At 41.9% G+C, this 18,978-nt stretch overlaps 1 protein-coding gene across 1 annotated transcript in view; it reads left to right on the top strand.

Annotated features, from left to right (window-relative positions):
• Positions 1 to 10,815: 10,815 nt before the first annotated feature.
• LOC130092597 (uncharacterized) overlaps positions 10,816 to 18,978 on the top strand; it is a gene marked incomplete at its 3' end in the record, with an annotated part of 31,904 nt that continues 23,741 nt past the window's right edge. Inside the window, exons 1-3 of the mRNA XM_056260497.1 lie at positions 10,816 to 10,891; positions 10,978 to 11,157; positions 11,252 to 11,299. Of these exons, the coding sequence (XP_056116472.1) occupies positions 10,816 to 10,891; positions 10,978 to 11,157; positions 11,252 to 11,299 (304 nt within the window). The remainder of the gene's footprint in view (positions 10,892 to 10,977; positions 11,158 to 11,251; positions 11,300 to 18,978) is intronic.

The raw sequence follows: 18,978 nt of genomic DNA, 5'->3' as shown, positions 1-18,978 counted from the left end.
GTAGGCTTTATATTTATGCTTAACATGAAGTAGCCTATAGTCACCTATGAAGTCACCTAGCAGCAGCGCAGCGTCAGACACGTTTCTGGTGTGCAAAGACACAGAAAACGCGACGCAGCCGCCACGCAACAGAAACGCCACGCTCACGCCACGCAGCCAGTGTGTCATCGGCCTAACACTCACTCATCACTCATCCTCCGATCATTTCTGATGAAACGTTCAATGACCTCTTCATGCAGTTGTGCGTCCTGCTTAGGGTGAATAAGCAGCTCCTTATCTATGGAAGTAAGCGGGCGCCATAACTGAGCTGTTGCTGGTTGCGCCATTGCCTCCTATTGTTTTAGTTGCAACTTGCGTCCACTGGAATAAACAGCCCGCGATTTACGACTGTCACTTACGTTACAACTTTTATAATGTCGAGTGGGAAAACATGTTCCGTTTTAAATTGTTTCAGTGGCGGCAGTAAAGGGCGCATTGGGGTAGTAACGTTAGTAACATTACTGTTATGTCTGTTGTTAATGTTTGATTTGCTTGACTGTGCCAAATAATTTTTTAAATAACAAATTAAAATAACAAATTAAATTAAATATAATGCCGTTTTTGTTATAATAGCAATTATTTAATGACATAAGTAAAAAATATAATAAATATGTAATATAAGTGCTCTGGAAAATCTGCTCTCTAGCTATTTTTTCTATTCAATTAAACTATTAAACATATTGGCTCAACTGATTTGCAGAGGGGGGGATTTACAGCTGTTACCTTTTACTGGTGATTCACCTTGTAATTTTTACTTCATATAGCCTTTTTTGTTGATCACATATTTTACCATTGCATGTGTTTTAACAAACATTAAATAAATGGCAAAACTGAAATTATATTTAAACCTTCCTCTCTTCTTCATGTTGTACAGGCTCGGCCCTACTGTGCCATCAATGCCACAGTGCCAGTACTGCAGCGGTGCAATGGAGGGGAGGACACTCGGCCAGACTTCAGGCTGGGCAGAGAGGCCATGCAGCAGCTGATGGCGGCCCTGAAAACTGACAGGCAGCACGGATGGGGCCCGACCCTGGAGACACTCGTGTTCCTGTTCTGGCTGGCAACCGGTTCACCCTACAGAGTTGTCTCCAGGGTCTTTAGCATGCCTCTTCCCACAGTGCACAGAGTTGTCCACAGGATGGTGGATGAGGTGGTGGCTGTGCTCCCCCAATTTGTGCACTTCCCCCGCACACAGGAGGAGCTCCAAGTGGTTGGGGATGGTTTTGCTCACTTGGCTAATCACCAAGCATTTGGCAAGGCAGCAGGAGCAGTAGACGGCTGCCACATAAGAATAAAATGCCCCGGCGGCCCTGATGGTCATGATTACAACAACAGAAAGCTCTTGCCTTCAGTGGTGCTCCAGGCAGTCTGTGACCATCAGGGTCGCTTTATTGACATCTTTGTGGGTTACCCAGGAAGTGTGCATGATGGACGCATCCTCAAGAACAGCCCCATCTACACTAGGGGGACTTACACTCCGCCTGGGTATTTTCTCCTAGCTGACGGTGGCTACCCATGTCTACAGGAACCCCTGGCCCTTATCACACCATATAAGAGGCCAGTGAGAGGCATGGCAGAGCAAAGGTTCAACTACCATCATTCCAGAGGTCGCACAATCATTGAGCGTGCATTTGGAATGATGAAAACCCGCTTCAGGTGCATCTTTTTAGAAGCACTTGAAGTACATACACTGTTTGTCCCTAAGGTAATAAATCATTGCAATATTTCTGTAGTGAATTTCTTAATCAAATCATAGTATCCTACTCAAAATAACATTCAATGCTTAACAACTGCTAAAGTCACACTATCTTCTGTGTTCATGTTTTTTCATATCTCAACAGTCTTGTATCCTTTTGCTCTGCCTTGTGCACAGGTGGTGACGGCAAGTGTAATTTTGCACAACATTTGTGTTGGTGGCGGGGATGTGCTGGAAGAGGTTTCGGAGGAGGAGGACAACCAGCCACCTGTGGAGCTTGATGGTGGGGAGAGCTGGAGTGGAGCTGCTTGGTGGGCTGCGCTGACCAACGAGGTGTCTGGACTCCACGAGGCACCTCTTGATTATGACTTTTTTTTTTTGCATAATGAATTTACTTCATGTATATAGTTGTTAATATAGAAATGTTTAAATAAAATAAAAAATGTAACAAAAATGAAATAAATGCTTTTTGTAGAGCTTGGAATACCTAATCACAAAACGTTGTAAATAAGGGTGAAGATATTGCAGGGTGGGGAGATCCATATCGTCACACTCAGGGCAGCCGCCCTTAGCGAGTGCCGCTTCCGCGTGCAGGGCCGGATCTACCATACGGGCAATCTGGGCACGTGCCCAGGGGCCCTTGCGCAGAGAGGTTTTTTGTTTGTTTTTTGCGCTACATAAAAATGGTAGCCTATACACAAGGCTTGGTCTCGCTCTTGATAATTATCCAATCAGAATTTAAAAAAAAGTTGTTTACAAAAGATTCTGTTCAAACAAGTTGGCAGAACTGTCTAAATCGGTTCGCGAATCAGTTTGAATGATTTGTTCAGTTTCCTGCATGCACTGAATCGTCTGAAGTGGTTTCACACTCATATCAGTCGTAACAGGAAGATTTAGGAACATCATTCATGAGCGTTGGATGAAGTGGCCGTGTTCAGTAGCTGTCATGAGAGCGAGCACAGTTGAAGAGTTTTAAAGGTTGTATCAGCGATTTCAGGCCCAAACATAAATGATCACATTCATCTAATCTTACCTAACGATCCGCTAGCTGCCTGCCCCATAAGCAGGCCGTCAAAAAATGCGTCTCTGTAGGCAGCCTAGGCTCTGAGATCTGCACACAAAAACAATTGGTTTCACCAACCACTCAAAGCCAAAATAAATAGTGTTCCAACCAATCACCGCCAGGGAGTGGGTGTTGTGAGGTTTTGCGCTCGTGCACGGCTGCACGCGAAGTTGGAGCTGAAGAAGAAGCCACCGTCTATCAACGAACAAGAGAAATTGAACATGGCCAATTGAGTCAATCCCCAAGAGGAGGAGGAGGAGGATTAGGGCGAGGGAATACCATCGTGTTTATTCCAAGACACAAATAGTTATCGGGAAAGGCTTTTGAAAGGTGGAGAGAACTTAAAGTACTGAATTTTTTTAAATTGGACGCCAAGGTTTCACTGTTTCTTCTGGACAGGTGAGTAGCTGCTAGTGCTGACTTTTTTGGATGTGAACTGTGTGTGAAAATATCCTTCTTGAAAAAATATGAGTGAAGCTCGACTAAACTTGGGTAGCTCTAGCTAACGTAGGCGACATTATGCTGAAGGCAAGGCAAGGCAAGTTTATTTATATAGCACATTTCATACACAATGGTAATTCAAAGTGCTTTACATAGAAGAAATTAAAATAATCAAAACAAATAAGAATAATTAAAACAGTTTAGAATAAAAAATAAAGTACAGTAAAAACAGTCGGACGAACAGTGGCACAGTGCTCATTCAGTAAATGCATAGCTAAACAGATGTGTTTTGAGTCTGGATTTGAATGTGACTACTGTAGGAGCACATCTGATCTCTTCTGGAAGCTGGTTCCAGCTGCGGCTGGCATAATAGCTAAAAGCAGACTCTCCTTGCTTAGAGTGAACCCTTGGTATTTCTAGCTGATGTGATCCTAATGATCTGAGTGATCTGTTAGGTTTATATTCAGTGAGCATATCTGCAATATATTGAGGTCCTAGCCCATTAAAAGATTTATATACCAGTAATAATACTTTGAAGTCAATCCTAAATGTAACTGGGAGCCAGTGTAGAGACCTGAGGACTGGTGTGATGTGTTCATATTTTCTGGTCCTGCTCAGAATCCTGGCAGCAGCGTTCTGTATAAGCTGCAACTGTCTTATGGTCTTTTTAGGAAGGCCAGTGAGGAGTCCATTACAATAATCCACCCTGCTGGTGATAAAAGCATGCACAAGTTTCTCTAAGTCTTGACTGGAAACAAAGCATCTAATTCTTGCAATATTTTTCAGATGATAGTATGCTGATTTAGTTATTGCTTTGACATGACTACTGAAACTAAGGTCTGACTCTAGAGACACACCAAGATTCCTGACTTGATTTTTAGTTGTTAGACCCCTAGAGTCAAGGTATGCATTCACCTTGAGAACTTCATCTTTGTTTCCAAACGCAATGACTTCAGTTTTGTCTTTGTTTAACTGAAGAAAGTTTTGGCACATCCAACTGTTTACTTCATCAATGCATTGGCACAGGGAGTCAATGGGGCTGTAGTCGTTAGGCGATAGGGCTAAGTAGAGCTGTGTGTCGTCTGCATAGCTGTGGTAAGAGATTCTGTTCTTTCTCATTATTTGGCTCATTGGGAGCATATATAGGTTGAACAGGAGTGGTGCAAGAATTGAGCCGAGTGAGTGAACTGAACAGAGTGAATATCAAATTTGTAGGGATTTAGTGTGTGAGTTGCGTTTGCGTCATGATGCACGAAACGGGAGGGAGGGGCGAACTAACTTGATTTGTTTGGGATCTCGCTTCAAACACAAGTGACGTCACCCACAATCGCTGATACAAACTTTAACTCTTTCTTCTCTGTGTCAATGTTTCCCTTTACATGCCTTTGAATGAAAAACTTTTGATTTAAAAACTGCAGATTTAAAATCATCTATTTCGACAGTGATTTAATAATACAAATGTAGTTGTATAAGTTACTATTATACAAACCAAAGAACGTGTGTGTGTGTGTGTGGTGGTGCGAAGGTCAGCTGCCTTTGCTGGTTGTCACTATATTTTTTATCGTGGTGTGGTTGTCAGGTAAGGGAGGGGGCCCCTTGAGCTTCAGTGCCCAGGGGTCTCTGGGGGTACTAATCCGGCTCTGTCCGCGTGGTCGCGGCCCAGACAGGAAGGGCAGAGGATGTGACGGAGAGGGCCTCTGCACGAGGTGCATTTAGCCCTAAGACATTTGAAACAATGCCTGGAATTTGCTCTTTTAGATAAGTGTGACGCAACGGCGAACACACTAAGCGTTTTTAAAGGATATAGTGTGCCGGATGGCACAGCAGAACAGCGGGCTGAAGGCGGCGTCCAGTTGACCCCAGGAAAGCCAGCAACCTCAGAAAATGCAAGGCAGGTGGCTTGTTCCGCTGAAAGCTTTTCGACGGTGGCGAGAAGGCTCTTCCAGAGATCAGCGAAGTGGTGAGTTCGCTGAAGGAGAATAAATCTGAATGCCTAGGCTAAATGGGTGCTTATTAAGACATAAGCCACGCCCATTCTGGCGGGCTCTAGGCCAGGGCGTGAATCGACCTGATTGGTTCGCGTGTCTGAGGCGCCTCGCCATAGGTTCGTGCAGTTGCCGCAGCACAGCCAATGACCGTGCTAGTCGCTCATCTGTGTCTGCTGTGCAGCTGCACTGCATTTTAAGGATTTGGCTTCAATATTCTCGAGAAAAGGAGTTTTCCCATAGCGTAAGCTAGCCTTACGCAATATGAGAGACCTCCCGAAAGGGAACAATAATATCCACATACTCGAGTGATAAAATGCGCTACCGCTGACAGACGTTGCAGGGAGACAGTGACAGATAACGAAGTTTCTAACGTCAAGTTGCGTTTTTTGTTATTAAACCTGTCTTCCTTAACAAAACTTAAAGGAAGCATATGAAGCATATTCTTAGCATTTACGGCCAGCAAAGCAACGTAGTAAAATTCGAATAGTATTTTATTTTTTCGAATAATAATTACAGATCGAATATTCGTGCACACCCCTACTGACACTCTGTTGTTTGAAGGAATTGGCTGGTTCATCAAATCAAGCACTCCGTAATCACAAGTAAACTGTCTGACCTGTCAGGTGTTTGTAATGAGAAGTGTACCACAAAAGAGCTATGGTTTGCAGACAGTTATAAGAGTTGATGTTATAAATATGCCTTTTGGATATACTGCGTGAACTTATTGTCCCATTAGCTCGGAGAGGTTTATTTTCCCTTTAAAATAAGTTTTGTCAATTGTTTTGTTTATTGGTCTACTTATGGTTTCTGGTTTCTCTTTCTATAAACCTTGCATTGGGTTAGTCAATCAAATAATTATCTTGTGCTTCGTTCCCATCTTTATGAATTATGTTGCATTGATAAGGAGTTATCACAAACTAAGACTGTTTGGTTGTGCTATCTTACAATCAATATAACTGTATGGTGTCGCCGATGTAATGGTTAAGAATCCGCTCAACAGCACTCAAAATGCTAGAGGGAAATGCTGGTATCGTCACATTTTTAAAATCCGGTCCCTTTGACAACACTATTCCAAGATTTATTTTGAGGAAACTGGTTAACACAGATATTCCCAGGTATTAAAAAATATAATATAAAACAATTTGATAAGCAGTTTATACACAAAGAAAATTTAAAAAAGTATATGCATATGTAGTGGGACGTACTGCTGCGTCCAATTAACCTAATGCGTTCGGGCGTGAGTTCAATCATAATGATGCGGGACCATATAAAAAGGGTTTTGAGTCACTGTTTACATGTGGGTGTCGTTTGCGTGGTGCGTCATTGCCCGGGCACCGCCCCTTCTGGTTCCTCATCCGTTCTCACTTGGAGGTATGTGTTTGGCTGACTAGTTAAACAGAGATGCGTGATTTCATGTAAAAAACTATTCCGTTTTAGCTTTGAGGATGAATCGCTGCTGTGGGCTGTTGGCAGCTGCTACTCCCCTCTGGCGTTCCTCTTGCGTGGTCCCGCATCTGGTGATGCGTTGAGCTTGAGGGTAAATCGCAACTGTGGGCTATTGACAGTTGTTACTCTCCTTTGGCGTTCCTCATGGTGCGGTCTTGTGTGCGCTTGACATGGACGCGCGACTTATGAAATGAAGGTACGTAAAACTTTCACTATTGAGTGGCGCTTCCTTTTTAGACTGCAAGTATATGTGTTATGTTTATATTTTAGGAGGAATAGACTGGTCAGTGACACCTGCGGGGCAACGCTGTTTGACGCTGCTGCTTTATACACTCGGATTCCTGCTGTTTTGTACGTCCGGACTTTTCCCGGCAATAACATTTCGCATCAACACGTGTGCACGATTTATGCGTCTTGTGTGACGCCTGCTCTACAGCACTCGGCTTGGTGATTGCTGGGTTGTTTCTCCAACTAGTCTTTCAAATTGTGTGATTTGCTGTTTATGTATATATATATATATGTATATACGTATATGTGTGTATTTATTTATGAATTTTCTGGTTTGTAGATTTAAATGTTTATTATTTGTGTCTTTTGTGGTTAAGTGTCCTTGTTGTATGTTGAGACCAGTGCAGTAATTTCTGCTCTCATTACAGGAGCCGAGGCTTCAAGGCAGGCCGCTAGTAGGCCCCTGGAGGTTTTGTCACTGAGTGCTGTGCGTTCATGCTTGACCGTATTGGAGTGTGTGTGATGCCTGTGCACAGGGTGGTAAGAGTGATTTATAGGGGCCTTGTGCTCACTACAGTAGTGTACCTGCCATTGTTAAGCCTCGGCTTCCTTCTTGACTTCTTGAGTGTTGCACGATGACCCAGTCTTTTCATGCTGTCCTAAGATTGTTGTTGACTATAATAAAATCTTTTGTACTTTTGTATCCACGTCTCTGGCCCTTCCTCGATAACAACGTTCCTGTGTGTCCTTTTTGTGGGTTATTAAACCCATGAGTATTAATATTTCCCTGTTAAACAGGGTGGCGTAGTCGTGCATATCTAGAGGTAGTCAGAGAGCCCCTCAGCTCAAGCGGCCCCCCGCTACATTCTAGCGTAGTCGGTAGGGTCGTGTGTCAGTTGTTTAAGGCAGAGACATGAGTGTTTAAAACAAATTAAAAAAAATATAAAATAAAAAATTTTTGGAGGGGGAAATTGTTATTGTTTTCTTCTCTTCTTTGGGTTTGTGGTAGGAAGTAGATGGTGGCGATCCTGTTGCAAAGGGTAGGCGTAACCCGCTGAGATAAGTTTCTTCCGTGGTGGTGAGTGATTGTGTGGTTCGCAGCTATGGAAGATGAATTGCGTGAATTGAGAGAATTGGTAGCACAATTAAAAGCAGATAATGAAATGACGGCAAGAGGTAAGGGAGGAGATTCGATACCGGTCGGAGGACGAGAGGGGGGACCAAAATCAAATTATTAAGGCGTTGCGTGGTCTGTATGGGTGTACACAATCGTATGTAGTTCAACTTACCCAAGGTATGCTCCAACTTAAAAATTTTCAGTCATATACTCGATCGCCGCAGGTTAATCTAATTATTTGCAGACGGTGTCAGCGGCCTGGCCATTTTTCCAGGGATTGCGAGGGGGAGCGTAGTCCTCCTCGGGTTTCGCCGGCTGGTGCAGATTTAGCGTCATTGGGGGGTGGCCAGTCTCAGTCTGAGCAACCGTCGGAAAACTACTGCCCGCTAAGCTGCAGGGCCGCAGCTTGGTTGGGGAACAGTCAGGCTCGTATGTTTCGACGGGTTCCGAGTTTGTCTCGTTTCATGTCAACTTGTCGTCAGCTTGTCGTGCGCGTGGGGGGGCGGGTTAAAGTACGTGGACGTCGGGCTACTCGCAGTCCAGGTGGCACTACGAAATTAGTTGTTGCCACCTGCTCTGTACAGCTTTCAAATGGCACAGTACTGTTTGAATCAGTGGATTCAGCCCTTCCAGCTGGTTTGCTGGTGTCTCCTGATCTAGTGAGAGTGAATTCTGGTACTGTCTATGTATCCATGTATGATGGGGATTTGGGGCTGCACTAGCCTTATTTCTCATGGTATTCCTCTGTGTGATGTTCCTGTGCGTCAGCGCTATAGGCGAATTCCTCCTTCTGAGTCTGAGGTGGGGACGGCGCACATTAACCAGTTGCTGGAGAAGTATTTGTCTGTGTTTTCCATGTATGATGGGGATTTGGGGCTGCACTAGCCTTATTTCTCATGGTATTCCTCTGTGTGATGTTCCTGTGCATCAGCGCTATAGGCGTATTCCTCCCTCTGAGTTTGAGGTGGGGACGGCGCACATTAACCAGTTGCTGGAGAAGTATTTGTCTGTGTTTTCCATGTATGATGGGGAGTTGGGGCTGCACTAGCCTTATTTCTCATGGTATTCCTCTGTGTGATGTTCCTGTGCGTCAGCGCTATAGGCGAATTCCTCCCTCTGAGTCTGAGGTGGGGACGGCGCACATTAACCAGTTGCTGGAGAAGTATTTGTCTGTGTTTTCCATGTATGATGGGGATTTGGGGCTGCACTAGCCTTATTTCTCATGGTATTCCTCTGTGTGATGTTCCTGTGCATCAGCGCTATAGGCGTATTCCTCCCTCTGAGTTTGAGGTGGGGACGGCGCACATTAACCAGTTGCTGGAGAAGTATTTGTCTGTGTTTTCCATGTATGATGGGGAGTTGGGGCTGCACTAGCCTTATTTCTCATGGTATTCCTCTGTGTGATGTTCCTGTGCGTTAGCGCTATAGGCGGATTCCTCCCTCTGAGTCTGAGGTGGCGACGGCGTACATTAACCAGTTGTTGGAGACACAGGTGGATGTTGGAGCATCAGTTTCGTGAAGGCGCCTCAGGAGGGTGGTGTTGCGTATACGGTTGCACCTACTGATTTGAGTAGGGTTAAACATGTGCACCGATTCCTGTTGAAAACTCGGATCGGTGTGACCCCTTCATCTGATTTGCCTGATAGTCCGGTAGCGTAACATGAGTGCCACCAGGAGGAGGAAGAGCCAGAGGAAGGAGACTAGTTTGTCTTGGTTCCCGAGGATCCGCAAGACTGCCGCAGGCAGCCGCCCCGAGAGATAGCCTCTCCAAGACCTGGAGGAAGGCATGTGGTACCCTGTGAGTCTGAAGTAGGTCCCCAGCCTTTAGTAACTCTCCCACTGGCTCGCTTGAGACTAGTGAAAGTGGGGTCAGGAGGACGGAGTACGGCTGGTCAGCATTTGCATGTTCATCATCTTCCACGATTCGTGGGTAGGTGGTGTGTCTGGCACAGCGTGTAGTACCGCTGTGGTTTGGTTACGACCTTGGAGCTGAGAGTCCTGGGGGGGGTGTGGTTAGACGCTCTACCGTCGGGACGACGATACAAGAGGCTGGAATCGTTTGTGACAGAATCAGTTAAGTGATTGACAGTTGTGGTGTCCTATCAGAGAAGAATATGTACCCTGAGTCACGTCACGTCTTGTCCCTCTTTGTAAGTCATCCACTACCGCCTCAGGTATGTGGTGGTAGCGGTTGGTTTACATCAGCTTGATTTTTCTGTAATTATTTTTCTTAGTTCAGCTGTGTGTATGTTGTTAGATTTTGCTGTCATCTAACTGGGTGTGTCATTATCGACCTTGATTGTTGCATATTTTTATTTTCTCTTGTTTGTGATATTTTCTGTGGTTATTTTGGGGTTTTGTTGAACTCAAGTGTGTTTGTTTTCTCAGGAGCTGAGGTGGCCAGGCGGAAGGACCGTCTCGTGCATGGTGGTGGTGTTGCAGTGGGTGACACTTTTTGGAGTGCCTGTGTGTGTGATCTAGTGCACGGTGACGTGTGTGTGCGTGAGTAGGATTGCGCTTTTGGAAAAGCCATTAAGTGGTCCTTCTGCCGGCAGACTCAGCCTGGTGGTTTGGTATAATCATTCGTTGTCTGTCTAACACCTGTGAATTGTATTTGTAGATCTTCTTCTTGCAGTTCCTCCTACCCTCGTGGGTACAGGATTGTGCTGGTGTGGCCATTATCTATTGTCATCTGTGATTACCTCACAGATGACACAGATTTTTGTTTGCTGTTGTTTTATTTCTGTGTTTTTGCTGCCGGGATGTAACTAGCCTTCTCGTATATGATCGCCAAATTATGTTCGACATCCGAGCGTCCTGTGAGGCCTTGGGGCTGTTTAGAGATCGTTTGGGAGAACAAGCTGGTGACCACGGTGGGAGGCCACCAGCTTGTTCTCCCAAACGATCTCTAAACAGCCCCAAGGTTAGACTACCTGCGCTGTGATCTGTGATCTGTCAGGTAGCCAGACTACCTGCGCTGTGATCTGTGTGATCTTCCCTGGAAAAAACGCCACAGGAGACGTGGAAGACGTGCCGGAGTGCTTGTTCGCCGTAAAGCTTACCTGGGGTCCTCGGACGTGCCTTACTCTTGTCTCCTCTGCGGTGGGGGCTGCGGTCATCCCGCTGTTTGTGACTGCCGGTGTTCAGAGGTCCCACGGTTGCGATAGATTCGACCTGTCTTCCCCTGCTCGATTGCAGTTGTGTCACAGCCTGTTGTGGCTTCTTCGAATCAGAGGCGTGGTGCTCCGTGGGCGAGTACCGAGCCGGGAGATCCAGTGTCGGTGAGGAAGTGTCGGCCGGACTATCGATGCGGTGTGAGGGCGGCTAATCTGTGCGCATTTCGACGGGCCTCAAAGCCAGATAGCTTGGATTTAACTCTTAATATGGCCCTGATTAACGTCAGATCATTGGCTAACAAAACATTTGTGCTAAATGACTTTTTTACATCACATAAACTGGACTTTATGCTGCTGACTGAGACTTGGCTTCATGCTTGTGAGTCTGCTTCCCTTTCCGAGCTTCTTCCTCCAAATTGTACATTTTTTATCTCTCCCCGGATTACTAGTAAAGGTGGAGGGCTCACCACTGTGTTTAAATCAACTTTCCAGTGTCGGATGTCTGCCTCTGTCAACTATTCGAGTTTTGAGCTCCAGCTATTCGAACTAAATCCCTCCACCCCGACGCTATGTGCAGTTGTGTATCGTCCACCGAAATTCAACAAAGATTTTGTGCAAGACTTTGCTGACTTTGTAGCACGTCTAAGGGTAAACTATGATCACTTTATAATTTGTGGTGATTTTAACTTGCATGTATGTTGTGAAAACAAACCTATGGTTAAAGATTTTGTAAATCTTTTAACCCTTTAAGTGTCACCCCCCTTTTTTTGAATATACATGAAAATGCACATTTCGAACTTAAATGGTTGTAATTCAAGAATGCTTTGGAATATAGACGTAAGATTGGTCTTGTTTTAAAGAAGACATTTGGCAGATTTTTGTAGAAGTAAAATAAATTAAGAAAGTGAAACAGAAAAAAAGTTATAGAAGTTTGAGTTTATGAAAATGTACAATGTAAAAAATTTAATTATTCATATTTTATATAAAATACATATTTTCAAAACCTGGGCGACTCTAAAACTGCAAAAAAATCAAAGACAAAAATCTGAACAAGTTGTGTTTCAAATTTTAGGTTGATATCTCAAAAAATGAGCTTTCAGTAAGATTTTGTTTGGGCGCAGTACCAAACTTTTTCACTAGATGACAACCAGACTCCATTACTGCCCATATAAGGGCGCCTCCATTTCCATATGTGTTTTGAGTGATATGAACCATTATTTCCACAATTTTCATACAATTTATGAAGTAGACATCCTATTCAGAAGTAATATGAGAAGTTTGGCAGATTTTGATATGATTTCAACCTCTAAGAAACATAAAAAGAACACACATGTGCGTTTTAGCTTCCTGCCACATCATATAATTTTTTTCTTTATATATAAAAAAAAAAAATTCAGACCTTTTTTTTTTAAATAATTGAATGGATGCTATCTTTTGCACTCTTGGCATGAAAACAAACTGAGGGTTCTACCCTTCTTTCATGATTTTTCATGTTCATCACTATTTCAAAATAAAGGTCTAAGAGTATGAAAATATTATTGTTGCAAATTGATAAATTACGGCTCCTCTGTAATTTATTTTGAAAATCAATCACCAAATATGGAAACTAGAGATTGTAAGCTTTCAAATGATATATAGTTTGTCAAGATTAGTTTAGGTTTAGTATAGGATATTACTGTTTTAAAAATGTAAAGGATTTGGGCCCACCGGTGGGCCCGTGACACTTAAGGGGTTAAATGCTTTTAATTTAACTCAGTCGGTGTCCGGTCCAACACATGAAAAGGGACACACATTGGACCTTGTGTTGTCTCATGGCTTGTGTGTACATGTAAATGAAATATGTAATATATGTATTTCGGATCATTTCCCCATTCTATTTACGATTACAGTCCCATGCTCTGTGGTTAAGTCCCCTTCTGCACATTGCCGTCGTACAATTAATAGCCAAACCCCGGCACAGTTCTCTGCTGCTTTCAGAGATTCTGTGCTTTATGACAGATGGTGGTGATGGTATTGGCGCTGATGGACTCATTTTAATTCGATCTGCACAAATATCTTGGACTCTGTAGCACCATTAAAGATGAAACGCACTAAAGCACTTTCAGAGCCCTGGCTAAATGATACTACCCGAGTGATCAGACGTGCCTGTCGGCAAGCGGAGAGAAGGTGGAAGAAGGATAAACTCAGAGTGTCATACGAAATCTTACATCAATATCTATCTGACTATCAGAGAGCTGTAAAATTAGCAAAATCAGATTATATCTCGAAACTTGTTGCAAACAATCGGCATAGGCCACAGGTTCTTTTTAATATGTTTAGCAGCATTACAAACCCTCATAGCGCTGCCCCTATTACACCTACATTGGATCTTTGTAACTTGTTCCTAAAATTCTTTGTTGAGAAGATTTCTGCCCTTAGATCATCTGTAATTACATCCTATGACTGTTCCTATCCTATCCCTCTGTTCCTCCTCTTTGCCCTGCGGTATTAGATCAGTTTGAACCTATATCAATCTCCTCCTTATCTGAGGTGGTCCACCATCTGCGGCCTACAAATTGTACTTCAGACAGCATTCGTTCTCGTTTGATTAGAGAAGTCTTTGAAATTATTGGACCATGTATTTTAGTATTGATAAATACTTGCCTTGTTTCTGGTTATGTTCCGTCCGCTTTTAAACATGTGGTTGTGCAACCCTTACTAAAAAAGGAAAATCTAAACCCCTCTGTTCTCTCCAATTTCAGGCCAATCTCCAAACTGTCCTTTTTATCGAAAGTCCTGGAGAAAGTAGTCCTTACACAGCTGCAAACGTTTTTAATTAATAATAATGTTTATGAAAAATAAAATAAAAACCTTTTCATGGGCATTTTGTTTTTATACTATGAGACCGTTCAGCACCGCATGACTGATTTTTACGCCAAACGGCACATGTGGATTCCAAATTTTGTTTCTTAGGATAAACAAAGACTTCTGGTAATAGGCAAGGCAAGTTTATTTATATAGCACATTTCATACACACTGGTAATTTAAAGTGGTTACATAGGAAATTAAAATAATCTGAAGAAATAAGAATAATTAAAACAGTTCAGAATAAAAAATAAAATAAAGTACAGTAAAAACAGTCGGACGAACATTGGCACAGTGCTCATTCAGTAAATGCATAGCTAAACAGATGTGTTTTGAGTCTGGATTTGAATGTGACTACTGTAGGAGCACATCTGATCTCCTCTGGAAGCTGGTTCCAGCTGCGGCTGGCATAATAGCTAAAAGCAGACTCTCCGTGCTTAGAGTGAACCCTTGGTATTTCTAGCTGATGTGATCCTAATAAGGTTGTGTATGACAGTTAATAACCTGTTTTTGAAGCAATTCACATTCAGAAATGAACACACACACACACACACTCACTCAATCAATCACTGGCTCACACCCAAAATAACCTGAGGCTTTAAAGAAGGCTCTCATAGTTATGTAGTGTATCTTTTATCTATTATTCCCCCGTTTTTGTAGGGGCTAAGGATTTTTGAATAAGGTATGTTGCCACAGGTTGCTAGTGCTTATGGCACACGCATTAATAACTTTAGGTCAAATTACTAAGGCCAGTGAATAGGCTTGTGTCTGGAATGTCTCTGTTCTCAGTTATATCGCCCATTTGAGCAGTACTGATTTAAAGAAATATTTATTTATTTTTTATTATGGAAATGTATACTCCACTCATAATTTCTTCAGTATTATGCTGTCATCTGAAAACTGACAGGTTTAGTCAGGTAGTTTCCATATGCTGTAGAACTGGTAAAGCAGGTGAAGTGTAAAGTATTGTAAGAAAAAATGATGTAGATGTCGAAGATCTCAAAAATGAAGTTTATTACAGCATAGCAGTTGCAAGGGACACGAAGCACCTTGGGTTCACTGGCGTCAGAATGAACCCCGAACTCATCCCAGCGTAAACATTTTATACCGTCTTACATCTGTCTTTCCCCTCAGCATGTAAATGAAGCTCTCTCTTAAATGTAAATTGAGAATAACAAATTCGTCTTCTCTCTCAGCGTGGAGCTGAAACTGGTACCTCTGTGTCCATGTCTTTGATATTCTTTCAAATAAGAACGGCCAAATGTTTAAGGTGATAACATCTCTTTGAAGCTCCCTAATCAAGATGGTTCTTGAATACCCGCTGTCATTCCCACGCTATAGGTAATAAACGTGACTCTGTGATACTTTTAAGATTGTAAGGAATTAATTCTATGATAAATAAGCTCTTTTAAGTGAAGGAACATTTCAATATATCTATATTGGAGTGGAAGTTGGATCGGAGCAGACTAATTTCTTACAGTATGCTTTCACTCTAATTTACTTTCTGTTTATTTATTACATTTACATTCATTCATTTAGCAGACGCTTTTATCCAAAGCGACTTACAAATGAGAACAATAGAAGCAGTGAAACTAACAGTAGGAAAACAATATGCAAGTGCTATGACCCCTCTCAGTTTCATCTAACGCAGTCCATGAATTTAAAAAAATTTTTTTTTAGATAGAATAGAAGAGAAAGTGTTAGTGTTACTGGATCAAGTGCTGCCGTCTTCAGCTGTTTCTTGAAAGTGGCTACTGACTCCGCAGCTCTGGTTGAGTTGGGCAGATCATTCCACCAGCAGGGAACAGACTTGGTAAAGGTCCGAGAAAGAGATTTTGTGCCTCTTTGAGATGGCACCACAAGACGACATTCGCTTGCAGAGCGCAAGTTTCTGGATGGCACATAAGTCTGAAGTAATGAGTTTAGGTAAAAGGAAGCAGTGCCAGTGGTTGTTCTGTAGGCAAACGTCAGTGACTTGAATTTAATGCGAGCGGAAACTGGCAACCAGTGCAGTTTTGTGAGGAGAGGAGTGACGTGTGCTCTCTTTGGCTCATTTATTATATTATATTCATATTATAAATACATCATATTATAAATTAATTATACATTTACACTTTACAGTACAACTCACCTCAATTTTGTAATTTTTAAAGCATCATAATAATTATGAGCTGTTTAAAAGGACAAGAGGGTGTGGCCTAGGTTATGGCAAATAGTTGTTTTGTTTTTTTCAGCTTAGTCTTTTATCTGCTTATGAGATACATGGTGGTTGTTCAGCCTGGATTCATTCATTAGCTAACAAAATTTGAAATGTAAGTTCTTTTGCATTAATTGTATTGATTTGATGTGAGGTCCAGTTACCAGCGTGACACTAAAACAAGTTGTAGTAATGGCTACTTTTTACTTGAACATGTCAGAGCCCATACTTCTTTACTTTCACTTGGGTGAAAAAGTGTAGTCAGCTGACAGTCTTGACTGGGCCCGGGACGAGATAATCTTAGATGGGCCCCTCCCCCAGATCTCTCCTTTTCCCTTGCTCTTCCTCTCCTGTTCCTCTCCTCTCCTCTGCTCTTCCTCTCCTGTTCCTCTCCTCTGCTCTTCCTCTCCTCTAGTGATGGGTCATTCGTGAATGAGTCGGCTCTACGAGCCGGCTCTTGTAGGTGAACGACGGGAGCTGGCTCACATATCTGAAGAGCCGACTCTATTTTTAAAAATATAGCCTATAGAAATTAAATCATTATGTAATAATGAAATAATGAAGGAATTTTATTTTATTTAAAATAATTGACTAATTCAAAGAACAAAAAAAATATTATATAGGCCTAAAGGCGCGCACATTCGTTTCGACTGTCTGATCAGGCTCACATTCTGTTCCTGTCAATCATACACGAGGTGTTAACCAATTATACGGCATGAGGGAGGGGCCGAGCCATTGTGTGTGTGTGTGTGTGTGTGTGTGTGTGCGCGCGCGTGCGTGTGTGTTCATGCTAGTTATTCAAAACATAAGTGAGAGAGTTCATGCTCTTTATAACATGCCAATAAAGAAGAGAGAAATAGAGGGAGTTTAATCCTTTCAGTTATTTATTTTTCTTTAATATGGGTTCTATTATGTTGTTCAGATTCAGATTGTATTTGTTTTGAATGTTGTTTCTATACACTATACATTATTTTTTCATAACAAATCAATGCATTTTTAAAGAAATTGTGAGACATGAGAGTATGATTTCATTTAATAAGAATTGTTTTTACACTTTTCATAGTCAAAACATTATTTAAGAGCCGTTTGTGAGCCAAAAGCGCCGGCTCTTTTCAGTGAGCTGAGTCAAACGAGCCGGCTCACAAAAAAGAGCCGGATTGCCCATCACTACTCTCCTCTCCTCTGCTCTTCCTCTCCTCTCCTCTCCTCACATCTCTCTCTGCAAAAGACAAATGACAGGCATTCACAATAATGGTTAACATTAACAAACTACACATAAGCTGTTGCCAAATACACTCTTCATATGTATTGGAATTCTGACACTAGCAGGAAATAAATTAATATTTACCATTGTATTTTAGGCTACTGCTGGTGTGACATGTTTAAATTTGAACTCCAAATGCCATGCGCCGAATTTTCCTTGTGGCAAAACCATCTATGATGTCTTTAAAGTCCAGTTTCTTGACAAGTTGAGGCTCTATAAGCGACCACATTTTAAAAAACAGTTAATAGAAAAGTTGCCCAGCCCTAGTTACAAGGCTCATAAACGTTGGCTGCGCTGTTTCTTACCTTGCTTTACGCTGACTTTACTAGTAACAGCTTCACCGTCACCACCTTTTTTTAGATATTTGTTTAGAAAATCTCTAAGACCTCTATTTTCTTCTTCTCTTTTCTTTCCTTTTCTGACTTGTGCTGACCGGACATTTTGAGCATACTGAACTTCAAATCAAATGACAACATCAAATTTTGATCAGTGGCCAAACCATTTTTGTTTTGGGGGTGGGGGGATTCTTCAACAATATTTCAAGGACAATTAGGAAGAAAACAAATAAAAAGCTTTTATGTGACTCAAATATTACATTTTTTTCTTCACAAATAGGTTTATTTAAAAAAAAAAATTATTCCCTAATTTAATCTTATTGTTGTGAGTTTTGTATGGAATGCCAAAGCTGACTTAATTAAAAATAAATACATAAATAAATATACGAATAAATGTAAAAAAGTACAAATAAATGAGTATTTATACTTTTATTTCCTTATTTATGTATAATTGTATTTGTTCACACATTTATTTATTTTTTATTTATACATTAATTCATTTATTTATTTCCACTTTTATTTATTTCCACATTCATTTATGTATATTTGTTTTTATGTCTACATTTATTTATTTTCACATTTATTTATTTATACATTTATTTATTTCCACATTTCTTTGTCCGTATGCTAATGAGGGGGGCGTGTTTTACCTCAGACATCAGCAATCCAGCTCAGAGTGGCAGTGCTGAAGCTTCGAGGCCACAGTTACACCTTGTGGTGTGTGACCAAACGAAACGCAAGAGGTGTGCGGACAATATCACATTTTAAGTCATGTATATCACCCTAACTGTATGTAGGGTAGGCTATAGGGTTAACACACATAGCACACATGAACAGAAACTGCACTTTAACGGTTTTGAAAGCAGACACTTGGACATGGAAGCGCATGAAAGTATCCACTATTAATAACAATGTAAACGCGGTAGATAGGGGCTGATAAGAGCTTGCGTTTACTGTCGATGATGAGACTCGCACACCAGCGCAGAACGCGGAGAGAAACCAGGGCACATTTCACTGACTCCACGCAAGCATATTGATCAATGAGTTTGAAACGCGACTCAATACACGGTTTACATTCGCGTTTCATAATTTCGTATGCATAACAGGTGACAATTCAAATGCTTAAAACACAACCCATATTTCATAGATGCTGCTCTTAGATACTGATTAATCACAAGTCATCAATTTGGAATTATTCTTAAAT

This window comes from Rhinichthys klamathensis, unplaced genomic scaffold (genome assembly GCF_029890125.1).
Source record: "Rhinichthys klamathensis goyatoka isolate OS25496 unplaced genomic scaffold, OSU_Roscu_1.1 h1tg000176l_1, whole genome shotgun sequence".
In the NCBI taxonomy this organism is placed as follows: domain Eukaryota; kingdom Metazoa; phylum Chordata; class Actinopteri; order Cypriniformes; family Leuciscidae; genus Rhinichthys; species Rhinichthys klamathensis.
This window is presented reverse-complemented; position numbering and strand designations above follow the sequence as displayed.